The sequence below is a fragment of the Cetorhinus maximus genome, chromosome 13, assembly GCF_964194155.1.
Source record: "Cetorhinus maximus chromosome 13, sCetMax3.hap1.1, whole genome shotgun sequence".
In the NCBI taxonomy this organism is placed as follows: domain Eukaryota; kingdom Metazoa; phylum Chordata; class Chondrichthyes; order Lamniformes; family Cetorhinidae; genus Cetorhinus; species Cetorhinus maximus.
The window spans coordinates 115,130,724-115,144,107 of record NC_135891.1 but is presented as its reverse complement, the minus strand read 5'-3'; the positions used below and the strand labels follow the sequence as shown (position 1 = coordinate 115,144,107).

Here is a 13,384-nt window from a genome sequence, read left to right as displayed (position 1 = left end):
GGGTGAATGGGTGAATGAGAGGGGTGAGTAGGTAGTGAGGTAAATGTGTAGTTGGGTCAGGTCGGGGGCTGGTCAGGTCAGATATTGGCGGCGTAGTCTGGTGGTCAGTGGTAGTGTGGGGAGGGTACAACATGAGTGATTGGGGGATCAATTCTGTAGTTACCCAGGAGTTAGACTAGGATTTTTCTATCTAACATTTCCTGGGTAACTATTCAGGTAAGTCCCATGGAACTGTCTGAGGTCTCTAACTCTAGCTCAGGGTCGGAGAAACTTGCAGATTTGTTGGGATTCATTCATGCTGAGATACCTGTGGACGAGAAACGTAACAACATGCTGAGACAGCAACATGACTTCTGGCACTTACTTCCTCCGCGGATCTTGATGACCAAGCAGCCTTTGATGATGGTGCAACCTCTCAGTTCCTGAGCAGCCGTCACGGATTCGATGGTCTTTACATTCACCGAGCAAATCTTTGGGCAAAGACCAGTGCATGGTACACAAAAGAGGCTGGCAAAGGAAAGAGTACATGAAGAAAAATGGTTACCAGGAGCTGCACACATTTGAGGCCATTACTCTGTGTTCAATTCAGGGCATCACACTATAGGAAGGACACCAAGGCTTTGGAGAGAGTGCAAAACAGATTTACTAGAATGCTACCAGGGATGAGGGACTTCAGTTACGTGGAGAGAGTTGGGAAGCTTGGGACTGTTGTCTTTCTTTACAGAAGAAAAAATTGAGAGGATAAAAGTATTCAAAATCATAAATGGTTACAATGAGTATTATTGAGTCATGCAATTAGGCCAGCATTTGTTGTCCATCCCTAATTGCCCTTGAGAAGCTGGTGTCCCTAAAGGACATCAGTGAATCAGATGGGTTTTTACGACATTATTAGACTTTTACTTCCAGATATTTATTGAATCTGCCATGGTGGGATTTGAACCCAGGTCCACAGAGCATTACCCTGGGTCTCTGAATTACTAGTCCAGTGACTATACCACTACGCCACTGCCTTCACCTGATTAGAAATTGTTTCCATTGGTGGAAGGGTTGGTAACCAAAAGACATGGATTTAGCCAATGGCCTCTTTCTGTACTTTGTCAATCTGTATCCACCTTCCAAACCCACGACCACTACCATCTAGAAGGACAAGGGCAGCAGGTGCATGGAAACACCGCCACCTGGAAGTTCCCCTCCAAGCCACTCACCATCCTGACTTGGAAATATATCGCCGTTCCTTCACTGTCGTTGGGTCAAAATCCTGGAACTCCCTCCCTAACAGCAGTATGGGTGTACCTACACCACATGGACTGCATCGGTTCAAGAAGGCAGCTCAGCACCACTTTCTCAAGGGCAATTAACGATGGGTAATACATGCTGGCCTAGCCACATCCCATAAACGTATTTTTAAAAATTATGATTCTGAATGAAGAATGGTTATAAAAGATCTTTTGAGAAATGGGGATGAGCCTTTGTTTATCAATCTTTTATGATTCATCTGAATTTTTTTTACACAATTAATGCAGCTCCAAAGCAAGATACTGAAAACTTAATGGGTCTCCTTCACCCCCTCTCAAGCAGGGCAGTTGTGAACGGGTCAGTAGACTGCTACCCAGTTAAGTGACTGATTGGCACTTAATACATGAGGGGGTTTCCCAAAAAGAGGTGATACATGGATCCAGCAGCAGGTTTGATCCCTCAATAGGAAAGCAGCAAAAACAAGAAAACCGTCCCATAGAAATCAAGCAGAAAAATGTTCAGCATAAAGCAGGGAAATTAGTCAAATCTAAGACTAGACAATCACTTACAACTACATAAGGTGGAATTTAATGCCCTGGCCCATGGTGAGTTTGGGGGTAGAGGGCACTTAATCGGGCAGGAGGGTGGCAGGTGGGGATCCCACTGCCTTCCAGCCTCTTCCCCGATTAAATTCATGGTGGGACCGCTCCTGGATGACCTTCCTGCCCACCACCAACTGAGACCCTTAAGTGGGCAATTAATGCCACTGAGAGTCACCTTCCACTGCCCTTGCTGCCGACGCCGACACTGCCCCCGCCTCCCTCCACCATGACCCACCATCACTCACCGGTGCCTGGGTCCATTAGTGGATCTGGGCATTGGCTGGACGTAGTACCATCAGTAGCTACCATCACTCCGACAAAGGCCCACTGCTACCAAGTTAAGTGCCTGATTGGCACCTAATGCGGTGGGTCTTTCCGAAAAGAGATGGCACGGGGCCCCATCCGGCCGGCGAGACCATAGAGTCACTTTAATGCAGAAAAATGCCTCAAGGTGCTTCACCGAGGGAAGAGACTCGCATTTACAAAAGGCTGTTCACAACCGCAGGACGTCCCATAATGCTTTACAGCCAATGAAGTGTAGGCACTGCTGTAATGTAGGGTGCGCAGCATCCAACTTACAAACAGCAAGTTCCCGCAAACAGCAATGTGATAAATACCAAATAATCTGTTTTTATGAAGTTCTTTGAGGGATAAATATTGGTCAGGACAGCAGGGAGAACTCCCTTGCTGTTCTCCAAAACAGTGCCATGGGGTGTTTTACATGCGCCCCAGGCTGTAGACAGGGTCTCGGTTTAATGTCTCATCTGCAAGGGGGCACTTCGGCAAGGCAACGCCCTCTCAGTGCTGCACTGAAGTGCCAGCCCTGGTTCTTGTGCTCAAGTCCTGGAGTGCGACTTGAACTCAGGACCTTGATTCTGTCTCAAAGGTGAGGGTGCTGCCAACTGGACTGCAGCTGAGCAGTAAAGGAGCAAAAAAAAAAAAGGATCTGGAGACAAAGGAGGAGGTAGTTGAAGGAACGGCTAAAAGCTCGGTTTTTAAAGAGGGCATTAAAGGAGGTCAGGCATCTAGGGAGGGGATGTCAGTGCGCATGGTGAGTTTGCCTCGCTAGCCGAAGGCACAGTACCAGTGGTGAAGTAAAGGTGGACAGGTTGCATTAGAGGCCCAATGTCAGAGTGAGAGGGGTTTCAGGGTGAGGGACAGAATGGGATGGGGAGTTGGAGCTTGAGGTTATGGTTTTAACTGTTGTTGAAGCTGCTGGTGGCAGGCCTGCTGATTGCTTTAACTCTGCTGTGGGAGGCCGGGTGAGAGATTAAATTGCTGCTCCAATTCTGATGCCTGATGCTGCTGAAAATCAACCGAAAAGTTTGATAATGAAAAGGCTGCAAAAAAATTTTTTTTTTTTTTTTAAATCCCATCTCGCCACCACCAGCAGCTCATTTTGGAAACAACAGCAAGACATTAACTAGCAGTTAACGTCACCAACTGGTCAACAACTCACTGTATGTGCTGCAGCCAATAAAAAAGTGTCTAAAAAAAACTCGATTATGTAAGTAAGCAAGCTTGCTCAACAGATCAGACCTGTTCCTAAGAAGGAGATGTTCCTGTCTGACATTCACAAAAGCAGATTAAACTGTTCTATAGTAATACGACTGGAAGAGCTCCAAATGGATTGATGCAAATCGGCAGCTTTGCAAACCCCAGTGGTCTTAAACATGCAGAGGACGGGACTGCTCCTAAAACCTGGACCGCAGCTGCAAACATTCTTAAAATGAGTGGAAATCCACAAACTTGGATTTCTCCATTAAGGCCTTCCTTAAAATCTCCTCTTCGACCGAGTTTTTGACTCACCCAGTCCTCTGAATTCTCCTTCGCACTACAAAGATGTGTGGAAAAATGGGCAGTAAAGTGTGGGGGCGTCTAGCCGGATTAAAGGCGCTATATAAATCCAGAATGCTGGTTGGTTCCCTGTGCTTTCGGGGACAAGGGTCAACAGAATAGTTTTCAGGCGGCTTCTGCAGATGGAAGCCAATTGGAAAAGGGGAGTAAGTGAAACGGATGGTGAGAGCAGCAGGTTCGAAAACCTCCAAATTGATGGCGCAAGAACAAATTCACACCCATCTATCTGTTCACCCCTTCCCTACAATCTCCAGCTGGTGCACAATTTAAGTTGGATTCTCAACAGCGCACCTGGCTGAAGATTGCAAGTCTTTAAGGGTTCGGTGGTCTTAGCTGGCCAAACACTCTGGAGCTCGATGCTGTTAGTCAGCATAGTGAGTCTGCCATGAGAGAGCTGGACTTGGTTACATAATTCCATCAGAAGGCATGGCTCTTGGAGTCACTAAAGCGCCAATGAGCTTTCCCCCAACCACCACTGCCTGCCCACACCAAAAAGAGGAAGAGAGCACAGAGGTCAGTCAATCCTAGTCTTCATGGGGATTAATTCCTCCCCTTGTTTTACAGTTTACACAGATGTTAAAACCAGAACTTGGCTTAAATTAAGACTGTTTAGTCATAAACCGCAAATTAGCTAAACGTTTCAGAAGCAACAATACCCGCAGGAGGAGATAAATGCAGTTACGGGTAGATGGAATCTTTCTTTTCCATAGATGTGGGAACGGAGTAAAATTACACAATGAACTTTTAAACAAGAACAGAGAGGAGACTGCCCAGGCGGCAAGTGTGCATGGAGTTAATTGCAGCACGCACTGGAAGTCAGAACGCGATGCCATTCACCGCAAGGCGGTTAGACTGCGATTCCTCGTAGAGTTAGTCACGGTTCTCAGTGGGAAACTGCCAGGCAGAAGCCAGGCACGCCTCCAAAGGGAAATTTACTCTAAAACATCACCTCAGTCCAGTATCCGACCAACCCTACATCAATCAAGTCACTCAGGAACACAGCTCAGCTACAATTCTTTTCAAGGAAAAGTACTTTTTTTCCAAATTGGACAATTTTGCGAAGTTTTACGATTAGTAATCCACTTAGGATTTTTTGCTGCAAAATATGAATGAAACCTAATTTCCAGCAGTCTAAATAAAATATCACGAAGAAAAAACACTCATCCCTTCCCCAAACATTCTCCGCTATCAAAGCTTAGTAGAAGCATTACAGCTGTTGTTATCCAGTCATGTTTTATACAGTGAGGTTGGTCTCATAAAGCCAGCTGTATTGGGTTTTAAATACTGCTGCCTATGCCAGTACACCATTTGATTTCATTGGTAAAGGTGGCCACACTTAGACTTACACAGCAGTTCATCGTCTCAGAAAGGTCTGGCATGCAACAAATCACTGAAGGCTGTTGAGTGCCATGCTGAGAGTGCTGTTGGAGGTGCCACCTTTTACAGGAGACCCTTAATTGAGGGTCCAACTGCTCAAGTGGATGTGGAAAAAAAATCCCATGGCACTTCTAGAAAAGAAATGAGGAATTACTGCAGTGTCCAGACTGACATTCCGCCCTCAACCACACTACCGGAACACACAAACTGGTCACTTATTACACTGTTTGTAGGATCATAAGGTCGCGTCTCTATTTGCCTAGGCCCCAAGCTCTAGAATTCCCTCCCTATACTTCTCTACCCTCCAGCTCGCTTACCTGCATAAAGAAATTTCTTAAAACACTTCTCTTTGACCAAGCTTTTAATCATCTGACCTATTATCTCCTTATGTGACTAGGTGTCATGCTTTGTTTTATAATGCTGCTGTGAAGCACCTTGGGACATTTCATTACATTAAAGGGACTAAATAAGTTGCTGTTGTGTAGATGTTGCTGTGCACAAACTACTTGTTTCCATACATAACAACGACCTTATCTGAAGAGTATAAGGACTTGAAAGATGCTCTATTAATCCAAGTTCTTTCTTCAGGTAGAAGGAACTACACATGCCAAGCATCACAGAACTGCTAATACTTCATGGTACAAAACACTTTATCCCTGAGAAAACCTCGAATCCCTTTGCTTCTGACTATTTGCCAGCCCAGACAAGTTGGGCCTGTAACTATAAATTTTTCGTCACCCCATTCCCCCCACCACCAAACAAACACATTACATCAGTCCCAAAAGAATAGCCTTGTCTACAACACTTCCTGACCTTGGAAAGAGAGAAGTCTGTAACCAGATTCCATTCTTCTGAATTTAAAAATATAAATTCTAATTATCATATCAAAACCTGACAAGTTAGGAAATTCATTCCAATAAAAACCGCCACAAGCAGCTACACCAGGCTGCTCCACTTCGATTATCTTCCTAATTCCTTGGATTCAATTCCCCTCCCCTACTCTCTGCCCCTCGCAAACATGACCAACATTTACTCTCCACATGGTGCTGACTCTGGTCAGAATCCAGCTGTAGAGAGACTGGTACCACGTCCAGGTGGTCATACTTCATGACTGAGCAGGCTAATATGCCTTGGTGGGCAACACCCTTGCCTCTGAGACAGAAGGCGATGGGTTTGAGTCCTACTCCAGAGGTTTGAGGACAAAACATCAGTTGATGCAGTGCTGCACTGAGGGAGTGCTGCACTGTTGGAGGTGCCATCTTTCGGATGACACGTTAAACCAAAGCTGTCTGTCTGTCCTCTCAGATCCCATGGTAAAGAAGAGTAAGGGAGTTCTCTTCAGTGCGCTGGTCAATAGTTATCCCTCAACCAACAACATGAAAAAATATCTAGTCATTATCACATTGTTGTTTAGGAGGGCGTTGCTGTGCACAAATTGACTGCCACATTTCCATTACAACAGTGACTATGCTACGAAGAGCTTTATTGGCTATAAAGACTTTTGATAAGTTCTGAGGTTGTGAAAAGCACTATATAAAAGCAAATCTTTCCTTCTTCCTTTACTGAGGGGAGAGACTCCAACCCGAGTCCAATTCCATCATACCTCTTTAAAGCTGAATTTAAGCAAATGGAACATATGAAATCAAATGGTTCTAAACTGGCTTGTTTTTGATTGATACGCAAATGTCTTTCACCTACAACCAGAAGCAAGAACCAAAGTCAATTTATCCCCTTTCCACCTCCGGGTTGCTTGCAGCATCTGTTAACTCAAGGCAGATCAGGAATTGAAACTTTTGGGCTGTATGGGTCAGGTGCTGAATTTCTCTATCAGCTTAGCTTGTAATCATTTTCGAAGATGTAAAAAGAATGACCATTACCTTACTGCCCTCCCAAATCCCCCAATCAAATGCGATCTATGGTTTTGTAATTGAGCCTTTACCAGAGACTGCATACAATATATTGCCATCTTGCAGAGTATAAAAGGTTACGTGATTTTTGATTTTGGTAATAGATGGAAGTGAAGAAAACTCAACAATAAAAGGGCCGGGGATCAGCTGCAGCAGTAAGTTGAGAATCTAGTTGTCGGGATAAAACTGGTTTCTTTTGCCAGCTGCACAGATACTGGAGCATTAACTCAGAGCCTTGTGTGCAGAAGCAGGCAGCATAAATCTGCTTTAATTGGACAGCAAGAGGCAACTATAATCAAATCAGGACACAGCACTAGTGGGAAATAAAATCAGGAGAAAATCCGCAACCAAACTAGGGCACAAAACAGGTGTTAAAACACCAGTAGGATATTGTGCAAAGAGAAATAAAAGCTTCTTGTTTACTTCAAACCCTCACCCGCCACCCCCACCTTAGTGAAAACACTATGTCCTGTTGGGTTTGAGACACCAATTCCCTTCTGACTCCTCTACCAAAAGCCCAAGGCCTCTTGTGCAAACTCAGTTTGCCAGATTTGGAACTCATCCAACCACAGGAAGACGTCACAGTCAAGTCCAATTCTGCACTCAGCAGGCATTCGTAACCCACAGAATTCTCACCAGAACCAATAGCTCTGAATAATTTCCCCACTCTTTAGCCCCAAAGGCTAATATACTGCTGGGCCTCACTAACCTTACACAGATTAATGAATGGGACGTGGGACCTCTCTGGTCCTGAATGACTTGATTTTAACATTACTGACCAGGGCAACACAAGGTCGAGATGGAGGTACTGAAGAAACTACTGGCGTATAAAGGGCAGTGTGTAAAATTTTTTTTAAAATGCACAGGGGACTAATTTTCTTTTAGTTAAAAAAAAGAGCAAAATTCGATAGTGATACAAACACTGGACACTGTCAGATAGGAAACTGCATAGCTGCAGATCTCCTTCAGCAGTGCAATTAAGGTCATAGACATTACACACAATCGCTGCCAATTTGACTCTGATCAGCCAGCAGGAGCTGTCTATCGCGTAGTTAAGTAACCCTCACTGATGAGGCACCTATTTAGATGGGTATTACCAGCTGGAGGTTGATGCTGAGCATCGAAGCCTGCCAAAAAAAAAATACTCCATCCCCAGCTGACCCAAGTCACAGATGGTGCAGTTTCACTGATCCAAATCAGTTCAGTGCAAGGTAAACATATCTTCAGTTTTCTATGTCAAGTGGCAAACTGAGGTGCATCTGGACATTTGGGGGGGCGGGGGTCATAAATAAACTCAAGCTTCTGTTTAGAGAAATTGCTTAAAAATAAAAATTGTGCTAGGGTACCAACAGATCCAACCCTCCCCCCTCTTAGCCCCAATAATTTAATGGATGCGGCGAAGCCCTGCTTTGTACAACAACTGACGATAAACTCCGTTGTCTAACTCAGTCGCGTATCAATATGGGGCAGTGACTGTCACTACTCTAGGTCAGTGCACACAAGATAGAACAAGGACTTAAGCTAGGCAGAAATCAGCAACTGGTATACTGGGCAAAATCTGTGATAAGAAAGGTGAAGAGGAAACCAGTGAGCTCCAGACCCTGCGCACACACTCAGCATATTGCCACTACCCCCTTTAGACCTTTGAGAACAGCATGGTGCAGGAAGACCACCTCTTTCAATGATTCAGACGGGCACTCCAATAACCCAGGAAAATCAGGTCTTGCGGCATGCGAGATGAACAGCGGAGCAGCGATGGGGGAAGCGGCAAAAGGGGGAAGGAGGGGCAGCGAAGGGGGAGGGAGGGGCAGCGAAGGGGGGGGGGGAGAGGCGGTGAAGGGGGAAGGAGGGGCAGCGAAGGGGGAAGGAGGGGCAGCGAAGGGGGAGGGAGGGGCAGCGAAGGGGGGGAGGGGCAGCGAAGGGGGGGGGAGGGGCAGTGAAGGGGGGGAGGGGCAGCGAAGGGGGGGGAGGGGCAGTGAAGGGGGGGAGGGGCAGCGAAGGGGGGGGGAGAGGCGGTGAAGGGGGAAGGAGGGGCAGCGAAGGGGGAAGGAGGGGCAGCGAAGGGGGAAGGAGGGGCAGCGAAGCGGGAAGGAGGGGCAGCGAAGGGGGAAGGAGGGGCAGCGAAGGGGGAGGGAGGGACAGCGAAGGGGGGGAGGGGCAGCGAAGGGGGAAGGAGGGGCAGCGAAGGGGGAGGGAGGGACAGCGAAGGGGGGGGGGGAGAGGCGGTGAAGGGGGGGAGGGGCAGCGAAGTGGGGGGAGAGGCGGTGAAGGGGGGGAGGGGCAGCGAAGTGGGGGGAGAGGCGGCGAAGGGGGAAGGAGGGGCAGCGAAGGGGGAGGGAGGGACAGCGAAGGGGGAGGGAGGGACAGCGAAGGGGGAAGGAGGGGCAGCGAAGGGGGAAGGAGGGGCAGCGAAGGGGGAGGGAGGGGCAGCGAAGGGGGAAGGAGGGGCAGCGAAGGGGGAGGGAGGGACAGCGAAGGGGGGGGGGGAGAGGCGGTGAAGGGGGGGAGGGGCAGCGAAGTGGGGGGAGAGGCGGTGAAGGGGGGGAGGGGCAGCGAAGTGGGGGGAGAGGCGGCGAAGGGGGAAGGAGGGGCAGCGAAGGGGGAGGGAGGGACAGCGAAGGGGGAGGGAGGGACAGCGAAGGGGGAGGGAGGGACAGCGAAGGGGGAAGGAGGGGCAGCGAAGGGGGAAGGAGGGACAGCGAAGGGGGAGGGAGGGGCAGCGAAGGGGGAGGGAGCGATCATGGGGTGGTGGGGGGGCGGTGGCCATGAAAGGGAGCTGAGAGAAGCCGTGAAAGAAGGGGTGAGAGAGGCTGCAGGGGGGGGGGGGGGGGGGGGGGGGGGGTGGAGAGAAGAGAGGCGAAGAAGGGGGGAGGGGAGAGAAGAAAGACCGTGGGGGGGGAGGGGGTGGAAGAGAGGCCACAAGAGTGGAGTGGAAAAGAGAGGCTGCAAAGGTAGGGGGGGGGGGGCTGAGAGGCCACAAAAGGGGAGGGGGGGGCTGGGGGGCCACAAAGGGAAGAGGCCACCATTATATCAAACTTGTGCCATTGCCAATTGAAGAACCCCCCTTTCTGCCGCTATCATCACAACGTTAAAAAAAAAAGAGCCTACAGCAGCAGAGCTGAAATGCAGCTGGACATCCCCGGGCAGCAAAAAGTTAAGGTTGACATGGTCTCAAATATATCTGTCTGGAATAAGGGGGTTGGCTGCTCGATATGATGATCCACATTGAACCGGTCACTCCCATAATCCAGAAATAGAACATCTGGGTCACCAAGACATGGCTGGCTTGTGCAGATCTGCATGAATGGTGGTCAGTGCAGTTCAATTAAAAAAAAGCCGTCCTGTTGTTTTTGAAACAGAATCTGGAAAGGAACAGTCAGAGGGAACATGACGTGCAGCAAGCCATGATATTATTACTACTGGATGAGAAGCTATTGCTTCAAGGAAATACAAGGATTTTATTTTGGAGAGCTGTCATTGAATACCCTTGAGAGTTTCATGCGCCTGCACTCCATCCAGGTACGATGGATGACAAAGCCAAATTTTTCGCAGCTCAAATCCTCGTAGAACCAGGGAAATTTTAGCTTAGAGGGGGAGCAACTCCAGAAAGCTCTTCAACTGCTGCAGTCTACTCTCATCCCTACTCTAATTCTTCTAACTTCCCTCTTTTGGCCTTCTGCTTACCTCTCGATGCCTGCATCCCCTTCAAGTCAAGACTCCCCTCTCTAACAAGACAGGAGGTTTTGCCATTAGAAGGTTAATCCTGAACATTATTCCAAATTAAACCACATAAGCAAAATAATGGTAGAGAGGGAAAAACTGGTTATAGTCAAAGAGTCACAGAGGTCCACAGCACAGAAAAAGGCCCTTCGGCCCATCAAGCCTGCGCCGGTCAAACAAGTATCTAACCATTCTAATCCCATTCCAATCCAACACTAAGCCCATAGCCTTGTATGCCATGGCATCGCAAGTGCACATCCCAATACTTCTTAAATGTAATGAGGGTTTCTGCCTCTACCACCCTTTTAGGCAGTGAGTTCCAGATTCCCACCACCCTCTGGGTGAAAAAATTCCTCTCATCTCCTCTAAACCTTCTGCCCCTTACCTTAAATCTATGCCCCCTGGTTATTGATCTCTCCACCAAGGGGAAAAGTTCCTTCCTGTCTACCCTATCTATGCCCCTCATCATTTTATACACCTCAATCATGTCCCCCCTCAATCTCCTCTGCTCCAAGGAAAATAACCTCAGTCTACCCAATCTTTCCTCATAACTAAAACTCTCCAGCTCAGGCAACATCCTGGTAAATCTCCTCTGCACTCTCTGTATTGCAATCACATCCTTCCTATAATGTGGATTCCAGAACTGCATGCAGTACTCTAGCTGTGGCCTAACCAGCGTTTTATACAGTTCCAGCATAACCTCCCTGCTCTTATATTCTATGCCTTGGCTAATAAAGGCAAGTATCCCACATGCCTTCTTAACCACTTTAACTTCCTGTACCGCTACCTTAAGGGACCGGTGGACATGCACACCAAGGTCCCTCTGATCCTCGGTACTTCCCAGGGTCCTACCATTCATCGTGTATTCCCGTGCCTTGTTTGTCCTGCCCAAGTGCATCACCTCACACTTATGCGGATTAAATTCCATTTGCCACTGATCAGCCCATCTGACCAGATCGTCTGTATCCTCCTGTAATCTAAGGCTATCCTCCTCACTATTTATCACCCCACCTATTTTCGTGTCATCTGCAAACTTACCGATCAACCCTCCTACATTCAAGTCTAAATCGTTTATATATACCACAAACAACAAGGGACCCAACACCGATCCCTGTGTAACCCCACTGGACACAGGCATCCAGTCACAAAAACACCCCTCGACCATCACCCTCTGCTTCCTGCCACTCAGCCAATTCTGGATCCAATTTGCCAAATTGCCTTGGATCCCATGGGCTCTTACCTTAATTATCAGTCTCCCTTGCTGGACCTTATCAAAAGCCTTGCTGAAGTCCAAGTAGACTACGTCAAATGCGCGAGACAGCATGCGTTAAAGAGAGCGCGCCCAAGAGAGCACGCGCTAAAGAGAGAGCGAGAGAGAGCATGTGCATGAGTGAGAGGGCGGCTGGCGAGAGAGCAAGCGGGCACGGGAGGGGGAGGGCACGGCGAGGGAGCGGGGGAGTGAGCAGCTGCGCGGGAGGGAGAGAATGACAAGGCACGGCAGAGTGTGACAATGCGAGAGAGGGGATGGACGGGGGCAAAGAGAGGGCGGGGGCAAAGAGAGGGCGGGGGCAAAGAGCAAGAGAGTGTGTGATAGAGTATGTATGTTAGAGAGCGAGAGGTAAAAACATGGCTGAGGGGTGATCTCAGCGAGGTCTTTTGATAGAGTGGATGCAGAGAGAATGCTCCCTCCCGTTGGGAAAAGCATAACTTGAGGTCATCAATAAAAGACATTCACCAAGAAAACAAGTAGGCAGCTCAGAAGAAACTTCTTTTCCTAAGAGTGATAAAAATGTGGGACCTGCTACCACAGGAAGTAGCTGAAATAAACAGTATAGATACATTTAAGAGGATATTGGACAAGCACATGACTTAGAAGAGAATAGAGGGTAAGATGAGAGGAGGCTCAAGTGGAGCAAAAACATTGCCATTGCCTGGTTGGGCCAACTGGCCTGTTAATGTGCTATATATCCGATGTATGTAATTACTGTTTTTAATTAAAGACACAAATGATGAGATTTTTCTCTGGGAAAGCATTCATTTCTTACGTTTCCCTTTCCCCCTGTTGGAGCAGCACTCACCCATCACACTCCTGCCTTGTCGGTGGTGTACAGGCTTTGGGGAGTCAGGAGATGAGTTACTCGCTGCAGGATTCCCAGCCTCTGACCTGCCCTTGTAGCCACAGTTAAGTTTTTGGTCAATGGCAACCCCCAAGATGTTAAAGGTAGAAGATTCAGCGATGGTAATGCCATTGAACACCAAGCAGGTATGGTTAGGTTCTGTGACTGGGGAAATATGCTTTGTAAAGTGTGAAGGACTGGGATTACACAAAGGTTTAAATAATGTACACCTTGTCTCCGTGGTGGAAAAAAAACGCAATCAACAGCAGCGAAGTTTTTCACCTTTTCATTGGACAGCACACAAAGGGCGGTTTTAGCTTTATTTTATTATTCTTTCATGGGGTGCGGCCAGCATTTGTTGCCTATCCTTAGTTGCCCTTGAGAAGGTGGTAGTGAGCCACCTTCTTAAACCACTGCAGTCCATATGGCGTAGGTACGCCCACAGTGCTGTTAAGAAGGGAACAAAGGCTGGGATTGTTTCTCTCCTTTGATAGTTTGACAGCTTCACCTCTGTCCTACAGGACTAAATTGCCACTTATGAGTCAATGATGAACTGCCGGGGAGGAAG

At 48.0% G+C, this 13,384-nt stretch overlaps 1 protein-coding gene across 3 annotated transcripts in view; it reads right to left on the bottom strand.

The window, feature by feature from the left end:
- LOC144688981 (insulin receptor-like) overlaps positions 1-13,384 on the bottom strand; it is a 221,145-nt gene that overhangs the window by 57,222 nt on the left and 150,539 nt on the right. For all 3 annotated transcript variants that reach the window (XM_078556060.1, XM_078556061.1, XM_078556062.1), the window contains one exon: positions 365-507. In XM_078556060.1, coding sequence (XP_078412186.1) covers positions 365-507 — 143 coding nt within the window. The remainder of the gene's footprint in view (positions 1-364; positions 508-13,384) is intronic.